The 22,154-nt window shown below is 41.4% G+C and overlaps 1 protein-coding gene across 4 annotated transcripts in view; it reads right to left on the reverse strand.

The window, feature by feature from the left end:
• SORCS1 (sortilin related VPS10 domain containing receptor 1) overlaps nucleotides 1–22,154 on the reverse strand; it is a 505,682-nt gene that overhangs the window by 86,021 nt on the left and 397,507 nt on the right. For all 4 annotated transcript variants that reach the window (XM_047072706.1, XM_047072707.1, XM_047072708.1 and 1 more), the window contains exons 10-17: nucleotides 20,042–20,188; nucleotides 11,641–11,743; nucleotides 11,296–11,372; nucleotides 9,224–9,315; nucleotides 7,833–7,940; nucleotides 6,297–6,414; nucleotides 4,323–4,453; nucleotides 1,097–1,210 (exon numbers count right to left, since the gene is read on the reverse strand). In XM_047072706.1, the coding sequence (XP_046928662.1) occupies nucleotides 1,097–1,210; nucleotides 4,323–4,453; nucleotides 6,297–6,414; nucleotides 7,833–7,940; nucleotides 9,224–9,315; nucleotides 11,296–11,372; nucleotides 11,641–11,743; nucleotides 20,042–20,188 (890 nt within the window). The remainder of the gene's footprint in view (nucleotides 1–1,096; nucleotides 1,211–4,322; nucleotides 4,454–6,296; nucleotides 6,415–7,832; nucleotides 7,941–9,223; nucleotides 9,316–11,295; nucleotides 11,373–11,640; nucleotides 11,744–20,041; nucleotides 20,189–22,154) is intronic.

Here is a 22,154-nt window from a genome sequence, read left to right on the forward strand (position 1 = left end):
GCCTTCAAACTGGAAATTCGCTTTTTTTTTTTTTCTGCCTTCACATTCAGGCTGAAACACTGGCTTCTCCTGGGTTTTGAGCCTTCTGGCCTTTAGTAGCAGCTACACCATTGGCTTCCCTGTTCTCATGCCTTCAGACTTGGACTCAAACAAACCATCAGCTCTTGTCAGTGTCCAGCTTGCAAAGTCACCCTGCAGATCTTGGGGACTTAGACTTGCGATCCAATTCCTACACACACACACACACACACACGTACATATATGTACATGTATATACATGTGTATATATATAGATGCACATAAAAATGTATGTAATTTCCTATTTGTTCTGTTTCTCTGTCCCTGATGAATATATCACCTTATCACCAGTCCATATTCAATTTCTCCAAATGGCTGAAAGATGTTTTTATACATAATGTTTGCAGTAGAATCCAAATAAGTTCCATATACTATTTTTAAAGTCCATACACATCAACTACACTTGTGGAAAAGTCATGAAATATTTTCTTTTATGGTATTTCTTAGATGATATTGGATAAGCCCCACAACACAGAACATTAAACACAAACTTTTAGAATGTAATTCCAGATTTACAAAGATCAGGATGCATGCCTTAAATGTGTCAAGACTGGACACAGAAAGAAAAAGAAAGACACTTCCACGAACAGCTTTATACTTGTGATAAGTCACTGAGCTTCTTTGTTCGCTCTATGTTCCACATCGATAAAACAGGAAGTGCACCTATGAAATATTTACTTGGCCTTCTTCACAGAGATGCAATGAGAGTAAAGGGTAGTTTCACAGAAATAGTTCTGAAATGAAGTATCATAAAATGAAGAAACTTATTATAATCATCATCATCTTCTCCATCCAAGGAACCCATTTTGTTTCTTTATTTGCAAGTGGGGTCTCATTCTCAGACGAAATTTGTACTATTCACACAAATCTGTGCGACATTACTAAAAGGACGAAAAACAAATAAATCGTGCTGTAAAGCAAAAGCCCTGGTCTTCAAGCAGGAGTAATTCTGCACGTTTCACACAGGCTGAAAAACAGCAGAGATTGACCTCTCAAGGTCATCACTTCAGAAACTCACCCGGTACTGTTGAGATAACTCTGTCCTAAGCTGCAATCCTTTGACAGAGAAGACGGATTGAACCAAAATGCTGGCAGACACTGACCATTGCTGTGTCGCTCATAACCGTAGTCACTGTGGGGGGAAGGGCCAAAAGAAACCTGTCAGTAGGTGGCAAAATTACTGAAAATGGTTTCATGGTAGTCCACAGCCAACTTCTACTCTAGCCAAGTGGTCAACAAACAAGAGTTCACCAAATCAATACCTTTCCAAAAATGGAAGTGTTTTTCCCCTGTGGAATATCTGTCAATTACCCAGGCTAATGCCGGAAGAGATAACTTGAAAGCAACAGAGATGCTTGTGTAGAGATGAAGACTCAATGACCAATAGTTCCAATTAAACGGCTTTAAGCTGAGAGAGCAGATTATGTTCTCATTAGGAGAATACATAACACTGATGGTGGCTGGGCCCCAAGACAGCTACAAAGAGAAAACACACAGTGGTGGGAGCTCAACCCTCAGTGTCAACATCAGTGATACAAACACAGCCACATGTGGTACGATTCCCATTACTGGTGATGTCTTTGGGGTGCTTTTCCAAGACATCTGGATCTACCAAATAGAGCTGAGCCAGGTCTCTCTGTGCACAAGCCATATGCTTCAAAGTCACAGCAGAAAAGGAAATGTCCTTCAGGAATGTCATGAGCATTTCTCTGAGGAAAATTTTGTCCAGTCAGTTAGCATTGTCAGTGGAGACTGACGGCTTGAAAGCCTCTCTCTTGCTTGGCAAGAGTCAAAGATTTTTCTCCCAGCCTCCTCTGTTTCTTGGTTCCAGAGCCCTCTGTGTGGCCTGATATTCTTGGCTTCTGGAGGATGAACTTGGGCACAGAGATTGACAACAAATTGACCTCCACATGCACAGACAAATCACAGGCAGTCACCAGCAAGCATTAGTATGAATCGGCCCATCTGTGTGATGGAGGTGAGATGTTGGCACACAAGGGTCGGGAAGGGAGAAACAGGCTTAGCCATGGGGCCTGTCACCAGGCAGCTGGCACTTAGAATCCTGCACATATCAGCTGGATTTGGTGCTGTTTCAACACAGCATGGAGAGGAAGACTTCAGAATGCTGCCTGCAGGATACCCGGTGTTCATTTCAGGGAATTATTTTACAAGTGCTGGGGATGGCAGGCAAGGTCATCTGGGGGAACGTCCAGGGGAGAGCCAAGCCGAGAGGGAACATTTAGTGACAACCACCTTTTATTATGCTATAGTCAAGTGGACTCATTGAGGCTTTGGCTACTGGTAGAAACTCAACAAAGTCATGGTGAGTCTTCCAAAATATTTTTAGAAATCATGCAGTAACAAAACCCCCTTTTTTTTTGACCAGAAAACCTTGCAATGGCCTCGTTTATGATTCATTGACCACTTCTCAGAATACATTTCAGTTAGAGGTAGATTCCAGTCACAAATGAATATAAGAATTGGGCCAACACTGTAGGGGAGGCAGAGATACGGGAAGGGCAAAGCCTAATTGCCTTCCTCACCCTGTGTTCCTTTTACTCTAGATTAGCTTAAAATGGAAGAAGAAAAACAACACATGACAATAACAAAAGACTCATTTACTGTGGAACCTTGTGGAAAAGACTGCCCCAAAACCCACACCTCCAGGAGACATCAGGGAATCAAGACATCTCATCTCATTTTTTCTCTTTGGTTTTCTACTAGAATACATTTGCTCTTTACAAAGGAATGACTATTTGGTAAGGCCAAAGCTAAATGACTAAGATAAAATGTCATCCTTTACAAATCCTCTTTGAATAGAGGGGATAAAGGAGAAACAGTTGGAAAGAAGGATGGGATAAATGACTTTAAAATTCCATGGAAGTTTTCCTTATGAATGCATTTCAGGGTGTCAGTCCTGAAAGGTGGGGCAGGAAAAATATATTTTTTATCATTGTAATAATGTTGCATTGGCTACAATGGAAGTTACAGCTGGGGAGGCCCCGGCAGAATTCCTTGTGAGCTCCAATGTAACTGAAGTTCTCTTGTCCTCTGGCTGAGCCCGAGAGATCTAGCACTGGCTCTTGGCTTGCCTTGTCTACCAAAAGAGGGAAACAGCCCTGGGTTATTGGTCTGAGACCTGGTGGCCAATTTTGGCAGGCCTGCACAGAACTATTCACTCAGAGGATGTTTCCAGAGGTCTACCATGAGAGAAGACTTCCATTTTCTAAAGCTATATAATGTGTATGTGCACAGTATCTCAGCCCAGCACTGATATTTTGACGGTCAGATAAGTGATCTATGATTGCTACATAGGTAGATATCCAATGTTAAAGGAATAACTTTGGTTCCGTATGCACGTCAAGTTTTAATCACTTAACATTGACATATATATTTAACAATTGTTTCCTCTAAACCGAAACATATAAATAAATTTAAGGAAAAAGGAAAAAAAAGAAGAAAGGAAAAAGGAACAGAAAATGAGATGGATATGATGAAGGGAGTTACCACCTACTCATCCTTAATAATTTCCAACCTCATTTGAATGCCAACACTGACCTGGAACAAAGTAAGGGCATTGCTGACAACACAGGCTAGCTTTCTGCTTATCAAATGCTTCAGGAAGAATGCTATCGTGCTCAAATATCTCAGTACTTTTCTGGTTTATACTAGCTTAATCCTGGTAAAGGGAGAGGTCTCCCATACCACCACATCCACAGAGCCATAGACTGCCAATGCCACTGAATCCTTGCCTTGAAATCAGAAAAGTCTTCCACAGCTTGCATACACAATCATCAGCTAACTAACCACTGACTGAAAACTCCCAGTGACAGCAAACTTACTTTGCTTTATAAGCTCATTGTTCCACTAGTAGGAACCTAGATTCTAGGAAGTTTTTACCTTGAGCACAAATATGTCTGCTCTCTGAAAAGTCAACTTACTGTTTTAAGTGCTGTGGTATGAAGCAACTCAAGGGGGGGATCTGGTCTCCCTTTTTGTCCTGAGATCTAGCAAACATGTGGGGATAGCTACAAGACATCTTCTGAATCCTCTTTCAGTCCAAAGAAATTCCTAGTTTTTTTCATATACACATGCACATAACCAATAAATGTTGTCCTCCAAAGGTAATTTCATAAGAATACGAGGCTTGTCGCTTAGCTCTGTATATGTCACTATTATTTCAAACCTCAGCTTTCATTAAGACTCACACAGATTTGATACACTGAGTATCAGCACAAGCTTACCAGTCAAAATCGGCCTCCGTGCAGACACAAGGTTCAGATTCCATAGCTCCTGCATATTTTCCTTGCATACACTTCCTCTCTGATTTTCGCTTCTTATATACCCTTTTTGCTCCCATGATGCATGCTTCCCCCTGTAAGGAGACAAGGATCTCACTCAGTTGGGCACATCACTTGGACCTTCCCTACTGCAATTCAGGACATTCAGAGAGATGTTCTCAAACCTTAGTGTAATGTGGACATAGGTCACCTACTTTGTACTAATGGCATTTTCTTTTTGATGTCGAAAACTCTGGTGTAGAATGCAACTATAAATGCAATCCTAAGAAGCAGTGAGGGTGTGTCAAAAACCATCCTTCACTCCTGATGTATTCAGCAAACCTTTACCTGGCGAGGTTTGAGGTCCAGTGCTATGAGGGACACACAGATAGCCAAGACTCGGCTTATAACAAATGTATTGCCAAGAAATCTCTGGTAATTAAGTTTAATTCTTCTGTAATAAAAGATTTATGCATTTGGTCATTTATGAGCATATGAAAGAAGGGTATTCCTAAGAAGTATAAAGATCCATTTGTCCCAATTTATTATGCCTCTGCCCACACAGCTTTATGGCACTGATTTTATGTCCAACTACCAGACAAGTGAGAGAAGTAAACTCAGTATTTCTCCACAAAATAAATAAAAGCTTTGAATAGCATAGTGATTGCACATCTCAAAAGGGAAAGTAACAGCAATGTACGTAATACTTTTATTATTGAGTCTGCGAAGAGTATATGATGCTAACTGATGCAGCCCTTACTGTCAAACGCAGCTTTCTTTGTGTCTCAAGGACAGAAAAAAGTTTTGTCCAGGCTAGTATACACTGTGTTTCTTGAGCAAATTCACTTTAACTGGCTCCACGACACATCTATATGTAAATATATTACTTTGACCCTTGAACAACACAGGAGTGAGAGGTGCTAACCATCTCGCACAGTAAAAAATCCATATGTGACTTTTGACTCCCCCAAAACTTAATTATCAATAGCTTACTGTTGACTGAAAGCCTTACTGATTACATAAGTAGTTGAATAACACATCTTTTGTATGTTATGTGTATTGTATATGGTGTTTTTACAATAAAGTAAGCCAGAGAAAAGAAAACGTTATGAAGAAAATCGTAAGAGAAAAATACACTTAAAGCATTGTACTGTATTTATTGAAAAAAAGTCTGCTTGTCAGTGGACCTGCACATTTCAAACCCCTGTTGTTCAAGGGTCAAGTGTACTTAGTCTCGGTTTGGGGAGACGATGGGTTCCTCCCTGAGTATGGCGGTGGCTGTGCAGTGAGAACCTCTGCCATGTCCTCAGAGAGACCTGTAGAATGACTTCCACCTTGGGAAATCAACAGAAAAATGCTTTTGGCCAAGCATTCTGATACGAGCTGATCAGGGGAGGGGCCAGAATGAAGGAAAGTTTCGTATTAATAATTCTGCCCCCTTGTACCGAGAGTACCTTTGGAGGAGGCAAGAGGCACTACCCAATCCCAGGGAATCACAGGGCAACAGGAGAGGATTTTACTGGCACTGCTCACCGTGCATAATTTTATTATTTTACATCTCTGCATTGCTAGATAAAACTGAAGATCCTTTTGTCACCCCTGCCCCTACCCTGCAACCATATGACATGCTCAGATAAATTATGTTTGGATCTGCATGCTGAGTTGGTATTTCATTTTGAGTTGTAAGTCTAAGCCAAGCACATTTGAATTTTATCTCATTATCTCCTAGGACAATAAAGAAAAAAAAAAGAAATTACTTCACCACAAGCTATAAATGTTGAGTTTGCTCACCGCTGTGGAACACAAAACATGCAAGAAAGCGGTAGATGGGCACTGTAACCTAGAGAACCCCCTATTCCTACATTTTAATGGCCAGCTTTCCCCCAACATGACCCATGCCTCCCACCCAGGACTTAACCTCAGCTGTCCTCGTCCTACCTGGCTGTGCAGCTGCCAGGGTCGGTAGTCCTCCTCGGCACACCGTCTATCAAAAATGGACTTGTAGTCCACCTTGACCAGCTGCCATTCGGAGCGGTGGCTGAAGTGTCCAAACACTCTACAGAATTCAAAATGATAAAAATAATCACAAGAGTAACAGGGCCCATAGCTAGCGTTTGCCGGGTGTTTGCTATGAACTTAGCATGATGCTAAACACGTTACATTGATCATATCAGTCAATCCTCAAAGCACATGTATGAGGAGGGTTACTATTATTGGCTCCCTATCACATCTGAGTAATTTCAGGCTCAGAGAGTATTGTTAATATGCAAAGAAACAACTAAGACCTGGCTGATTCAGAACACAGGGTGTCTGACTTAAAAACCCACTTCCGCATATCGTACCACAAGAATGGTTGGTTGACAGAAAAGAAAATAAGAAAAACATTACAAATGCTGCATTCTACGTGGTCCAAGATTACACTTGTAGGTTCTCTTGCTAATATACCTGGTTCCCATGGTTTCCATGCTATTTTACCTTCCCACCAGTCCCTAGGGAATGTGGTCAATGGGGCCAACTAGTTAGAACTGCTTCCTACACTGTGCACTCCACTCTCCTTATTCAGAGAAATTCGGGTATATAATGAGGCATTTGAATCACCAACCATAGATATCCACGGATAAAAGCCACAAAGTAGCCTTTTCAGTCAGCGTTTTTTCATCCGAGTTTTGCAAATATGAAAACTGAATAAAGATAAATTATGGAACAAATTGCTAATTGAGCTATGTATACCAGGGGCAAAGGGTAGCTATTAGGCATATTAAATTTATGTTGATCTTTTCTATCATTAAAAAAGGGGAAGAAAAAATTAGAAAATGTACCAACTATTCACTATGATTTTTTATCACAAGGTCGACTACTTTAAAACCTTCTCTCTGTTTTCCATGTCTAATTTTCCAGGGGAAGAAAAAAAACTCACCGTTTCATATTTCAAATTCAAAGCTCATGTTTTGAAACCCTTAAGCAGGCAACTCATTAATCAAGTCTTTCACAAATTAATGATCGTCACTTTCCAGACAAGAATGAGTGCAAATGCAATTTCACAAGAACAGGTTGTTCTCACAGTTTTCCTAATACGCCTCACAATTGGGTTAGGTAAAGAGCCAGGGAAAAATAAAATCCTTTGTGGGGTTTTGATCAAGCTCTGCGTTCTGCCTTAAAGTGAAATCATTCTTATATGCCTGTGATTTTCTACATATTGAGTTTATTATTAAAGTTTTAAATTTATAGTTTTATTTTCTGTTGAAATAATAATTTCTAATTTCCCTAAACCCATTCAGCATAGGAAAAAATAGACTGTGCCCTTGTGCTGCCAGTCCTCAGTATGGGTCTCCTAATTAGTAAAGAGCCAAGAAATTGGCCACGCCCACATTTTTCTTTCCCCTTTGCGGAGGAATCATGAAGTCAGGTGTACTGACCTTGCTAGCAATTTCAAATATAAGAGTAGCAAAGTGAATAAGCTTTGCTAAAACTTACGTCATGATTAGAGTCTCTTCCCCAGGCTCGCCCAAAACCCCATCCACAAAGAGTGGAATAGATGTGAAACTGTATTTGCTCCAAGATCTCCCTTCATCAAAACTCAACCTAATGAAAGAAAAAAATAACAGGCATCAGATCTCAAAAGAAAAAGAAATCCTTTCAGAGGAAAAATACTATCAGCCAGGGAAGAATACATTTTAAAAGTACTGGGGACACTGTCAAAGTGAGCCTTTTATGTGAATACGTACTCTTAATTACATCAGAAGGTAGAAATACAGTTAGCCAAGCGATTCAGGACCCAGATGTATTATAACAGCCATAAGGGGAGAGCTGCATGAAATGGGAATGATAATAAGTCTTTGATAGAATTTTTTTTTAATTTGGATATTTTATTAGATCTTAGATCTCAATGTGACTCTCTCCAAAACCTCAGTGCAATCTAGCAGCAAGTCTTACTGGTGATTCTGAAGAGCAATGGCCTTGTAAGACCTACTTAGATGGACTTGAACCAGCTGCCTCCAAGAGATCAAACCCTTAGTGACTTCCCTCTTAACACTGTTTTGCATCCTGGCTGACTCCTTGAGTGAATGGGTACAGGACTGGCTCTTGCGAGTAAGAGAAGTCTGCAACTCTGAAGGTCACCCAGGATGTTTCCTTTGTTCTGTGTTTCCCTGCGGATGCCTTCCCCCACGCTAAGCCTCCATTTCTCTTATTTCCACAGTTTTCTCTTCAGTCTCCTAAGTAACTCACACCAGGAGGAAAATCAGGCTTTTGGTTTTGAACAAGCTTGTGCTGTGGAGAGAGCCCTTTTCAGAAACAGAGATGAAGGAGTCTACTAGAAACCATTCTGGAAGTTAGGCCTTAAATGTCCATCTGGGCAAGACCTACCGGTAGAGGTGCAGACTGGTAACCTCCTTCCCCCAATCGAATCAGGGGGAAATGAGATAGGGACAGATTTGCCCTGAACTGCTGATCTCTGTGCAGAACACACATAACGGACACACGTTAAGCCTCTCTTGACTTCTACCTATTTTACCTGACACACCACTGTACCCACAAGTGTGCTCAAAGAGTAAGGTACTGGGGAGGGCACTGTCATATTTGAAAACCATAATGCAGCTCTTCTCTCAGGGGTAGAATCTCGGTCTTTCTCAATATCGTTCCCTCCAGCCCTACCCCCACCTCCTTCCCTCCTTCTCTCTGTCTCCTTTCCTCCTCTTGTGAAACTGCTGGCGATGCCTTATTTTAATAGAGCAAAGGCATAAATGCTGTTCTAGTAGACTTTGACATTTTATTGTAAACACCGTCACCAACTGATAGCCTGACTCCTCAACTGGTCTTAGCAGTATGGAACCATCGGGTGCATGACTCATGATCAGTGCCGTTACCAGAGATGTCGAATCGGGAGAGACGTGTGCTTCATAGCAACCAGGACTCCACCTTGATCCAGATACAAAACGCTGTGCTCTTCTTCAAAGATCTGCAAGAGGAAAACATCCACATGGACACACACCCAGAGTTCAGAGAATTAGCCTTCATAAGAGGAGGAAAAGTCCTTCCCATGATACACCAAGGTGTCCCCACCTCTTTGGAAAGACACTTATAAATAATGCTTCCCAAGGTGGGCTGCGTATACCAATGGCACTGCACAAAATGATTTTAGGTGTGCCACAAATGAACCTGAAGAATTAATAGTTATGTATTCATGCTTCTATTCCCATATTTTTATGGCAAGTTCTGTTGATTCCCACTTAGGACCCACTTCTCAGAATGCAGGGTAACCATCATATTGTGTAACATCTTTGGATGGAAGAAGCCTTAGAGATACTTTACCCCAGCATTCTCGTTTCTACAGATGAGAAAACTAAGGTTTAGAGAGATGTGGTGACTTACCCAAGACCATGTGTGTAGTAATTCACGGGTCCGAGACCTGCGGAGTTATAGGGCCCTTTCCAGATGTAATTATTTCAAGTTTTCCAAGTATTTCAGAGGAAAGCTGTTCTGGTTCAATTCATAGATTCTCTAGCAAGCCATATAGGAGTTCTGATCCAAATGGAATCATCTTTGGGTACATGTGTCATTTAGGTTTTTCTCCAAAAGTGGAGAAACCAATTTGAAGTCAAATGGAGATGGGCTACAAACAAGTTTCGTGTCCTCACTATATGAGATATGCGCTGTTTTTTCATAATTGCTTTGTTGGTGTCACCTTGTCTGCAGTTACACTACAGACATGATTGTTTTTCCCTTTGTTTATTTCTTATATCTAAGATTTACCCCAGGATTACAGATGTAAAAAGTCCTTTTCTTTGTTTGGGGTGTTGGAAGACACAAAATGGGATCCTGGCTTTCAAGCTGTTCTCCAGAGGAAGCTTAACAGTCCATGTTCCTACATACCTCCAAGATCACTAGCCCTGGGGATTCTTTTTATTTTTTAAAATTTTGTTAATGTTTATTTATTTTTGACAGAGAGAGACAGAGCATGAGTGGGGGAGGGGCAGAGACAGGGGGAGACACAGGATCTGAAGCAGGCTCCAGCAATAGCCCTGGGGATTCTTAAGCAAACATCTTCCTGCCTTGCTCTCCTCAAACCATGTGAATCATACAGAGGGTCCATAAGGGGTCAGAAGCTAGGCAATGGTAACTTGGACTGTAACATGGGCATCTCTATCTAAAACATAAAGCAGGGAGTTCTCACTTCTGTGTGATTACCTGTGCATTAGATTTCAATTTACGGGGCTAGTTACTGTATGATAATTAAACGTCAGTAGGTTATTAAAACATATTTATTGAAGTGTAACAACCGTGCATTAGGCACATATCTTGTTATGATTGCTAAATCTCATTAAATGCCTGTTTTATAAGCTATGGGTATCTAATTTTCATTTAGAAGAAAGAGAGGAAGCATTTAAGCTAAACATGTTGGTTTACAGTGATTCCATTTCTACTTTTCCTAACATATGCACCCTGATGGTTATGACTCTGTCTTCTGCACATAACATATAGACATTTCAGAACACCACCTGGGTAATGGCTATTTCAGAATCATTGCTTTCCTCTATATTCTGACTCTGAGGCAAGGGGAATTTATGGGGGCAGCTCAGTGCTGGGTATACAATCTACCCTCCAGCTTCCATGTTCCCAATATGATAAACTCTTTAGGATCCTGGTTTCCTTTTATGGAAAAAAAATCTGTCAGATCCGATTTGGTTTCATTGTCACTTATAAGCTTTCTTACATAGAGACTCTGAAAAAGGGTCATTTTTACTGAATGACAAAACAAACAAACAAATTGTACAAATATTTGCTAAACTTTAAGACTCTCATAAAACAAAACAGGAAAATAACACATTGACAAGCTTTAGGATTTATGCACAGCTGAATGAGTTCTCAGAATTTAACCCAGTTGAACAATTTTTATGTCATTTAAACTGCAGCAACTTGACCCAGGATACTTTCTCACCTGCCTCCAGGTGTTCCCTGCATCTGAAGAGACAAACATGCTGATGTCGCTGTCTGACAATTCGGAACCTATGTTACCTAGAAAGAGCACATCATCAGTAGTGAAAGGAGCTTTTCACAAAAGCTAACAATAGGCTGTAATGGCCGTTTCCACTGCTCGAGATAGACTTACACTGTAAACACTATATCTGAGCAGGGTTTTTCTGCAGAGTTGCTTCGGGGTCAATGGCTTTAGGTTGACTTTCAAAATATCTTTTTGCTTACTCATTAAGTTTCCAGCACAGATATCTAGCTTCTGAAAATAAATGCAATCTTCCACAGCAAGCCAACCAGGCAAGCTTCTTACCGGAAGCCACTATGATGCTGGGGGCTGTGTCTCTGCTGGCGATGATCCCTGAGGTGTAGGGGTTCTCAGAGACCTTCAGGTGAAGGTGCAGTGAGCAGTAGGGCTGAGAAGAGGAGAAATGAGTGTCATGAAAGCATATGATCAAAAAGGTCATCTAAAGTCCAGTTTCAGGGCATCCATCCATCCCATTCATCCATTCATCCATGCACGCACCTTTCATTCCACAGATACCTGGGGTCCACTAAGTATAAGACAGCTGCCAAATTGGTGAAGGTGGGGGCCCCTTTGATTTAGGCCTATTCTACTGCCTTGATTGCCATTTGGTCATTCAAGAAATATTTCAGTACTCTATCTGAAAAACACGAGATGTAGCTTATGAAAGACTTACACTGACTAAATTTTGGTCTTTGCCATTATGAGATATATAGCTTAAGATCTTTCTATTGATTACCATAAAGAGAGACTATTTTAACAGTCATAAGATCAATACAGACGGAATATGAAGTTTGAGAGGCTGACACAACTATGTTCAACGCTGGATCAGAAAAAGGCTTTGGGGAGAAAATGGTGCCTGAGGCAATGATGTGTAGCATATGAACAGCAGGTGAGATGTTCAGGAGGATGAAGGATAGTTCAGGCCTAAGTGATATCAATAACAAAGAAAAGAAGCAGAATGAGTTTAGCTATAATACAGTAGGCAGCCAGGTTACAGTGAGGAGGAAGGATGGATATGAAGTCTGAAAAGAAGGTTTGGTCAGACTGGGAGGGTTCTGAAGAAGTCAGATGGCACCTCCCGGCCACCCTCCATGGGAGAACTTGGTCTCTGTTGTACAGAAGAAGCTGCGTGTGAAACTGTCCTAACATCTATCAGATGACTGACATAGTATCCATGTCAGAGAATTATCAGGATCAGTATTATTCAATATAAAAGTCATACCTGTAGACAAAATGTACTGGTAATAACAAGTTAAATGAAAATTTAAGGGACTTGATGTCTGTGTGTAACAATCTCGATCAAATTCTCTGATGAAGCTATCAACAGTTTTCAAATACAGGATAATAAATCTTACACGAATTTCATTCAAAATAGTTCTGGTACTGAGTTGTCAAAAACTACAAGTTTGTGTCTGAACCCACATCTCTTTTCATCTCTCAAAAAGATTATTTTCTAATCTTATCGACTTGAGTTTTTGGAATCACCAATGTATCTCTGTTATTACTTTCATTCTGCTCCGTAAGTCTCAGCCAGCAGATATTCAGAAAGCTACAGAGATACAGTGATTAAATTTATATAGGATAGAGTAAATGACAAACAACAAATGAATCTCAGGAAGAAAAGCAGCCCAAATACTGGTGAAATAAAACCGTGGGTCACAACAGGGCCTTCCTCACGGCCAACACAGAAGGTAAACTCTCAAGGGAGAAAGATAATAATAAAGACCAGTTTTGCATGGAGATTTCATAGAAAGTTTTCACAAAAGGAATTTTTACTTTATAATGTTCCGTAAGACGAAGGAGGGCTTCCCTTATAAAAAGAGTCAGTGGCACGAGGTGGGGGGGGGGGGGCGCGCCTGGGTGTCTCAGTCAGTTAAGTGTCTGACTTTGGCTCATCCTATAGTTTGTGAGTTTGAGCCTCACATGGGGCTCTATGCTGACAGCTCAGAGCCTGGAGCCTGCTTCGGAATCTGTGTCTCCTCTCTCTGCCCCTCTCCTGCTTGTGCTCTTTCTCTCTCTCTCTCTCTCAAAAATAAATAAATATGAAAAAAAAATTAAAAATACAAATAAAAAGAATCAGTGGGAACTAAATGCTTGGCTTCCTTTTGCCCAAGAAGAAGACGAGGACGGGTACTGCTACATGTTCCAGAAGTTCCAGGACAGTGTTGCGTTGCACTCAGATAGATGCTAAGACAGGATAAAGAAGAGATATCAAACCATTTTTCCATGAAAGTTTTCCTGACAACTACAGCCTATCAGGTTCCCCTCCTTCTCTGATTTACAGCTGTTTAACTTGACCACTTGCAATCTTGTCTTATCTGTCTGAGGTACCTACAGTTTTATCTCCCTAAGAGATAAACTCAACAAATAAAAAGAAACCACCTCCCTAAGAGAGAAACTCTACAAACGAAGAGAAAACTTTAAGTGCTACTTTGAGTCTTCTGTGGAACCCAGCACAGAATCTAAAAAAGGCAGTCAATAAATGCTCAAAACATGAAGCAATGCTTTACGTTAGGTCTTGAAAGACCTTTTGAAAACAGGTCTAGGAACAATTCCTAGGAATTGACCTAGGAACAATGCCAGAAGTATCTTGGGTTTATTTATAAACCACATAATCAGATTAATGTGACTATCGCCATAGCATTCCAAGACATGCCTAACTCTTAGGGGATTAGCCTAGTCCCATGGGCTTTATGGAGGGACTTTTATGTCCCCCACAGAGGGAACATCCCTGGCTAAGGGAGCACCTGGTTTGTAATCTTGAACCAGATGCTTGCCACCTACTTCACCACCCAACAGTCTAGAAGATTGTGATGCTTCCTCTCCACCCGGCCTGATCAAGGATTATTTGATATCTGGTCCTGGCTGTTCCAAAGAATAGAGGGTATTCTGGCTTGGTCACCTCAGCACTGCTCTGTTGCTATGGCTTTCAGAGCCCCGAGATAAATTAATTTGAGAAGAAAAGACACCAGTTCAGGCGGTAGCAGCAACATTAGACGCGCTCTTTCTGGTGCACTTTTTCCTCCACTCTCACATTTGCAGTACTGGATTGCCCCCAGCTGGTGTGAGGAGAATATTCTGTGGCTTTTCTTTTTTCCTTCTTCCATTTGTGCAAGGAAGTTATAGAGCCTACATCAATGCTCAAAGAAAAACAATGTTAAGTGGTTTATCTTTACTTTTTTAAGTTAAACTTTTCTACCTGACCAGCTTTGAACATCTGTCAAAGTCAAATCACCAAAACTTAATAGAGAGGTTTATTATAATGCCACTGCCAATTCCTGCAGGACACAGGACAGGGCTCGCTAACTGTTATGCACATTTTGCCCAGGCAGGGGCACTTTGTCTACCTCTCCCTTCCTTCCTTCTTTCCAGCCTTCTTCCCTTCTTTTCTCCCATTACCTACCATGTCAGAAATACCGGAGTATCTTTGCAGAGTTATCTCCAATTCGGAAGAGTCAAAGTACAGTTTGTCACAAAGGCATCTATTTTCCTTATCTTTCCACATTAAGAAAACACAGAACTGTACCTTGAAACCACCAAGGCCTAGCAGCTGACTTACAGACAATGAAGGGTGCAGCATACATGTTTGGAAACCATCCTTTGTGTATTTACTCACACACAGTCACAGGGCATGGCATATCATCAACTGGTCAATACTAGGAGCAACTAGATCTCTCGTCTTTAATCTCTTCAGGAACAGGTTCAGATTTTGAGCATCTGAGGCAAGTTAAGGACTCTATCCCAAGGAAAATTACACAAAGGCATATGCACACAGAGTTTAATGTTCAATTTTAGGGAATTCACAGATTCCCGAAGCCCATTGTGGACCTCTAGCTCCAAGTTACCTTTCTCTTGTCTTATTCTTATATTTCTTATTTTAACCAACAAAATCCTTTGGCCATTGTAAGTGTTCAATAAATGTCTGTTGGATTTAACCGATCCATTAACCAGCTACTATCTTCTGAGCATTGTGGTTGACCAATGGAAAATTACTAAATGACAGGAGATATGCCCCCCACCATGAATTAAATCAACTAAAAAACTGTGAGATTATTTAAGAGTCAACCAGCATCTCATTCTACCTCTTCTATTCCCCATCCTCTGCACTGACAGCCTTTGGGTCTCATCTTCATGGTACCCTTATCCCTAGGGTCCCTAATCTGAGTATTGTACTGAAAAGCCAAATCAGACCTTTTATCAATAAGGCAGCAGCTAAGGTCTTAAACAGTATCCTCCAAATCCACACCTGAACTCACACATTTGTGCTATGTATGACCCTGAACTGGAGCTAGAAATCCATTAGATTCTTAGTAAAGAGTCAACAGCCTGGGAGAGAGAGGGCTCTGCACCAACAGGCTGACTCTGGGGGCATTGAGCTGCACTCCAATCCAGCACAGCGTGGGGAGTCACGGCCAGTGCAAAGGAGCAGAAAGCAGAGTCAAGAATCTCTTGGGGGTAGCTGGCTTCTTAGCTCCACTAGAGAACTGTCAACTGAATCCATAAAGAAGTCACAGCCTCTCTCTACAGAACACTCTGCTTTCCCTAGGGACCCAGGATTTGTCACAGGCTCAGCTCACATCTCGCCTCTTGGGAACCCAATTCTGAGGCTTTGGTGGCAGGTGGACCATGACCTGTAATACCCCATCTAAGTGTACAATGCACTCTTCAGAGAAAAGAAATCCTAGCTGAGCCCTCCAGGCAATCAGTCTAAAAGTCCCAAAAATACAGCCCCAAATTACTCTGGATGTCTTATTTCTATAGAATACATTTTACCAGGAACATTCCGTTTGGGGCTGTAATTCTGAACCTGTTCCACTCCACATTTGTAACAGCCCTGCTGGAAAATCTCCTTTCTAATCACTAGGCTGTACTTTTGGTGACACTGTCACTTTCCAAGTACTCACAATCTAAAATCACTTTTTATCTCCTCTCTGCCACCAGCTCCCAAGCATAAAGAAGGTTCTTAACAGTCTGGGTCTCCTGTAGCTCAAAGATTTTCTTTTCTATTTTGTGCCTTCGGCAGATTTTTATAAGTGATTTTGGTCCCTGCTCCCCACTCCCTTTGCCATTGCCTTTCCTCAGCATGTTTTCTAAAACTCAGATTGAAACTACATCAGAGAGTTAATGAGGGAGGCAGGCCAAAGACTCCTGGGTGCCATACATTTAGAGCCCATTAATTCATCTCTCCTGGATCTTAATGAGCCTACTGATTTTCTTAACTGTGGGGTCAACCTAGGCCTCTTAGTTTCAGGGATGGATATTATGAATCGCTCTGTGTGGCTGTCAGTGGCAAGGGAAAGTTTCCACTCAAGTTGAAATGTGAAACTCAACCAACACCTGTCAGTGGAACATCGACTTCAGACAAACAACACCCATAACAACACATGCTGAACACCTACCACGTGGCAGGTAAGATTCTTGAGCTTATTCTTTGGAGTGGCCAAAAGACAGCTCAGTTCCTATACTCGAGCTCATATTTGAGCAGGGGAAGGTAGGCAAGACAGTCAACAAACATATGTGCTAATTTCAGAGAACGAGAAGGATCATGGATAAAAAAGAGTTGAGTCAACTCTTAGAGAAAACTTAAGAAGCCTCTTAGATTAAGGTAATCCGGCAAGGATCTGAATGCCAAGAAAAAGCCAGACGAGGGAAAAGGCATTTTAAGAGAAATAATGGTGAATGCAGAGCCTAAGACATAAATGAGCAGGGTGAGTTAAAGGTATGCAAAAAAGTGCTGTCCTCCCCCACAATGGACTATATAGAGAAGGAGAGAGAGAGGCGGGAGAACAAGCAGAAGAAGAAAACAGGGGCCAGACCATACTAGACTTGGCAGGCCATGGTAATGTACTTGAACTTTATTCTACCTGAATTAGAAAGTCATTAGAAACCTTAAGAACAAGATCCGAATTTTTAAAGCTCAAGTTGATCTCACTGACATAAAATTTGAGAAAAGAGAAATCTAATCTACAGTAAATGAAAGTAGATTTGTGATTGCCTAGGACCGGGGGCGTGAAAACTCACTGCAAAGGGACACAAAGGAAGTTTTGAGTGATGAAAATATTCTATCTTGACTGTGGTAGTGGTTACATAGGTCCATAACATTTGTCAACATTCGTCAAACTATACTCTGAAAGTGGGTATTTTCTTTTTTTTTTAAATTTTTTAACGTTTATTTATTTTTGAGACAGAGAGACAGAGCATGAACAGGGGAGGGGCAGAGAGAGAGGGAGACACAGAATCGGAAACAGGCTCCAGGCTCTGAGCTGTCAGCACAGAGCCCGACGTGGGGCTCGAACTCACGGACCGTGAGATCATGACCTGAGCCGAAGTCGGACGCTTAACCGACCGAGCCACCCAGGCGCCCCGAAAGTGGGTATTTTCCATGTATGTTTTACCTCAGTAAAGTTGGATTGAAAAAGAAAAGATCATGCTGGTTGCTGTGTGGAGAAGAGACTGCCAGGTAGAGACGGGAGGACCAGTTAGGAGCCTCTCATTCCAGGGCAGGTGAGAAATGATGGCAGCTTAGATTGGAACAGTCCCAGTAGAGATGGGTAAACAAGTTGATACTGCGTTTATATTTTGGAGGCATGGCAATAAGACTTCCTAAAACCGGGCTGAAGTTGTAACAGGGGGCCCTTCACTAAGTGCTTTGTGTCAGAGGCATTTCCACCCACGCATTTATGATGCCACAGCGGTCACAGGCGAGCCTCGTCAGGTGATGTGGTGAATTCGCTCTCATGGGCATTTTATCTCCAAAATGCACGGTGGGATGGAGGGCCATGTTGAAGCACTGGTGCATCCCATGCTTCTTTGGCTAAATACCACAATGCCCCGACTTGGAATAGCTAAACTTGGAAGGTGGCTCTGGTTTTTTAAAAAGCTACTGGAGGGGCGCCTGGGTGGCGCAGTCGGTTAAGCGTCCGACTTCAGCCAGGTCACGATCTCACGGTCCGTGGGTTCGAGCCCCGCGTTGGGCTCTGGGCTGATGGCCCAGGGCCTGGAGCCTGTTTCTGATTCTGTGTCTCCCTCTCTCTCTGCCCCTCCCCCGTTCATGCTCTGTCTCGCTCTGTCCCAAAAATAAATAAAAAACGTTGAAAAAAAAAATTAAAAAAAAAAAAAAAGCTACTGGACAATGAATACCCTGTATACAGTGGGTATTCAATAAATAAGTGTTACATTTACTTACTGTCACTGGCTTTGTGCACTTACTACCCCCCCCCCGTAAGTTGCCAGTAATAAGGATGGTAGCTGAGTGGGAGGCTGAATTTTAACCCGCTTTCCTGATGCACAGTGACAACTGTGATATCCTTTGCAACTAATAAGGTCAAGCTATGGCTGCTGGCATCTTCTCGAGTGCAAGGGTGACCCGCCTATAGCTGTATGAGATGAACCTGCAAAGTGACTGTTCAGACTTCCTGGGACAAAGCAAGCTGAGTGTGGATAACATCAAAGTGAGAATTGTATGAAGACTGCAAACACTGATATGTGCATGTGTGTGTGTGTGTGTGTGTGTGTGTGTGTGTGTATACAAAACTTTCTTACTAAAACTAAGAAGTCTCCCCTCTAGGTTTACATACTGATCTCTCCTTTTTATAAATTGTTTCACAGAAATTAGCACTAAATTATACTTTGTTTTGCAATTAATCTCATCCTCCCCTCCTTCTGCATTCACTCAGTATCTATCCATGTATCAAGCACAGGGCAGCCCCAAAACCACTATGAAGAGTGAGATGTGACCCTCTACTCTCTCATTTATTAATCGAGTGTCTTTCAAGTGGACTGCAAACTCCCTGAAGGCAAGACTCAGCTCTGATCCTTCTCTTGGACACCTTCATATAATCAAATATAGAAATAAATTCATGCGGATCTATCTACACAGTGTCAAATGTTAGGCAACTAAAATAAAGCTTTACTTCAAAGCAGGGTACAGTAAACTTTCTTTCTTTTTTCCTTAAGGGCCAGATAGTAAATACTATAGGCTTTATGGACCACATAGTCCCTGACACAACTATTCAATTCTGTCATTTAGAGCAAAATCAGCCAGAGTCAATTTATAAATAAACATGACTGTGTCCCAGTGAAACTTTATTCAGAAAAACAATTGGTGGGCCATATTTGCCCCACAGGCCATGGTTTACCAATCCCAGCTATACAGAATGAGACATAGATGAATGGAACACATTACAAAGGGTACAAGTGAGGGTTTAAATCAGTGGTTCTTACCCCTTGTTTGAGGCATAAACTCCTCTGAAAATATGATTAAACATCTCTGTTGGAAAATACACCTATACATTCTGCTGTCAGTTCATCAATTTTGCAGCTGAACTTATGCATCATTGGATATGTAACAAATCATTCATGCAAAAGTAAGGGTGTATCTTCCCACCATAGATGGAAAGGATCACATTCTCCCTTAAACTACAATTTGAGGTCTTCATCAGAACCTGGTCACAACTCAAAATCCTTGAAATGAGCAAGGAACTTACTCAAGTCCTCTTATCTCTTTGGCTTATCACACAAGGCAGCACAGCGCCCCTTTTCTACATACTCTGCCTTCACTCCCAGCCCTGTCCCCTTTTGTTCACCAGTTAAGCAACAAGCCCTGGAACGATCTTCATCTGCTTATTTAATATCCAGTTCCAGCCCTTCACTGTGCGGAACATTCCTCTCCAATGTGAACACTCACCAGTAAGCAGTGCACGGGGTCCCCCCTTAGATCTGTGTCAGGTGCCTGCAGCAAACGCCAGTCTCGGCCTTTGTTATACGTGATGAAAGTCTTCACTTGGTTGTCAATCTTCTTGTTAGCCAAGAACATTCCCTTTATCCCTGCTACCTGGGAAAAATTGACATGGCTGAAAAATACATCAATTTGAGATGGGATATATTTATTTACTTTACAAAAAAAAAAAAAAGCAGATTGTCCAATTCAGCTGTGAGCACTTGTGGAGGAAGGAGAGGGTGGGGATAGTGGAGAGGTGGTAATCCTCAAGCAGAATGATTCCCTGAACTGTGGGACACACGGCAATAGGTCTATGCCCCTTATGGTATGGCTATTGTATTGTAAATTTGATAGAAGCTTCTTGTTTCCTCTCAGGTAAGTTGGTGGTATCTTACAGTTGCCTAGAGTTAAAATCTGGTGCTTTCATTTGTGGTGCTTGGTAAATGATACATAAATAGGACTACTTTAAGTTTATGTTAGGCATAGCACCCATGGTCTTAAATACTTTATCTCATTTAAACCTCTTGGCTAAGTATCACTTATTCTGTTTCATATAAGAGGAAACTGAAGCTTATCCAGGTAAGGTGACTTCTCCAAGGTCATGCTACCTAAGGTCACACAGATAGTAAGTGGCAGACCTGGAAATTTAACTCTACTTACGGCTCCACAGACCATGCTCTTAACAACTGTCTAAACCATTGAGCTATTTACAGCCTTAGGCAATTGGAAAAGGTCAGTTAAAGCCCATGATCCAAATTCTATTGCTTTTTCTCTCCCTTTTTTTTCTGTAAAAAGATCACTCTATTAAGTCACTGAAGTACACTGAACAAAAAAGAACAGCTTTTAAATATAAAGACACAGTGATTTCCCTAAACTGTCAAATCATTCCCTCCTGCATTCCTATAGCACCTTGTTCCCACTAGAAACAGTCCTTGTTAATTCCTTGGCTCTGACAATATGATTGCCTTCTCTCTTCCATACTTTAGGAAAGAGGTAATAATTGGTAAGTCGACAAACTGCAATAACAAATCATTAGTGTGTACCGTATTTTTCAAGTGTTTTAGAATGTATTAAATCCACTTATACTTCTTTTATATTCTACTTGGAATTATGACAACCCAGGGAGAGTGGTGGCCAATGGGAGAAAGGTCTGAATGTGTGGAACAGCACATTCCAGGGCTGTGCACAAGCCACCTCCCTTAATGTTTGCAGTAACCATGAGATAGAGTTATCGGCAGCCATATCTTGAGGATAAGGAAACAGGAACCCAATGAGTGGCTTTGTGAAGCACAGACTGGGCACTATGCCCAGTGCATAGTGTTTTCATATATAAAATGTAGTATTTATACATAAAACATAGTGTTTTATATATAAAACATCCGACACTCACTACAAACCTGCCTAACAGCTAGGACCTGGGTTCTATGGATGAGGAAATTGAGGTGTAGGCAAATTTTAATTGCTTATGATGACAGAGTTGGGGTTCGCATGTAGATCTGACTTCCAACGCCCTTTTAACAAATACAGCTCTGAATTTCTCAACTTAAAGATGTTGGGTTTCAATCAACAGAATATGTACATTTTTACCTTGGCTTTTGACACAGTCAAACCCCATTAGTTTGTACCTGCTGATGTGGCATCTGGGGTAATTTAGAGTTGGGCCAACTTCGTACTCCTTTGGAACGACAAGTTTGTTAAGCAAATAAATGGTATAAATGAGTAGCTGGGAGGAATACTTTGAACTACTTAGGAAAACAAGCCTCATTTCGAGAGCAAGCAGACAATTTCTTCTGCATTGTTGATTCTCGACAAATGCGGAAGACATAAATTCCAGGAGCACTGTACCTCCCGACAATGGTACGTCAATTACAAATAATATTTAGTTATTCACTATCCTAGCTCTACAAGGACTGCTCGCCAGGGAACCCCATATTGGTTTTGCATATATTCCAGAGGCTGTTACATGTTTAAATATGACTAAACTGCCAGTTCTTTAGAAATTAGATTTCATAAATCAGAATTTTCACCAAGTCCTATTTTCTCTCCACAGCATACTCACACATGAGAAGCAATGCTGTCT

This window comes from Lynx rufus, unplaced genomic scaffold, assembly GCF_022079265.1.
Source record: "Lynx rufus isolate CCGP_SWC_20201006 ecotype Redwood Valley unplaced genomic scaffold, mLynRuf1.p SCAF_11, whole genome shotgun sequence".
NCBI classification, from domain to species: Eukaryota; Metazoa; Chordata; class Mammalia; order Carnivora; family Felidae; genus Lynx; species Lynx rufus.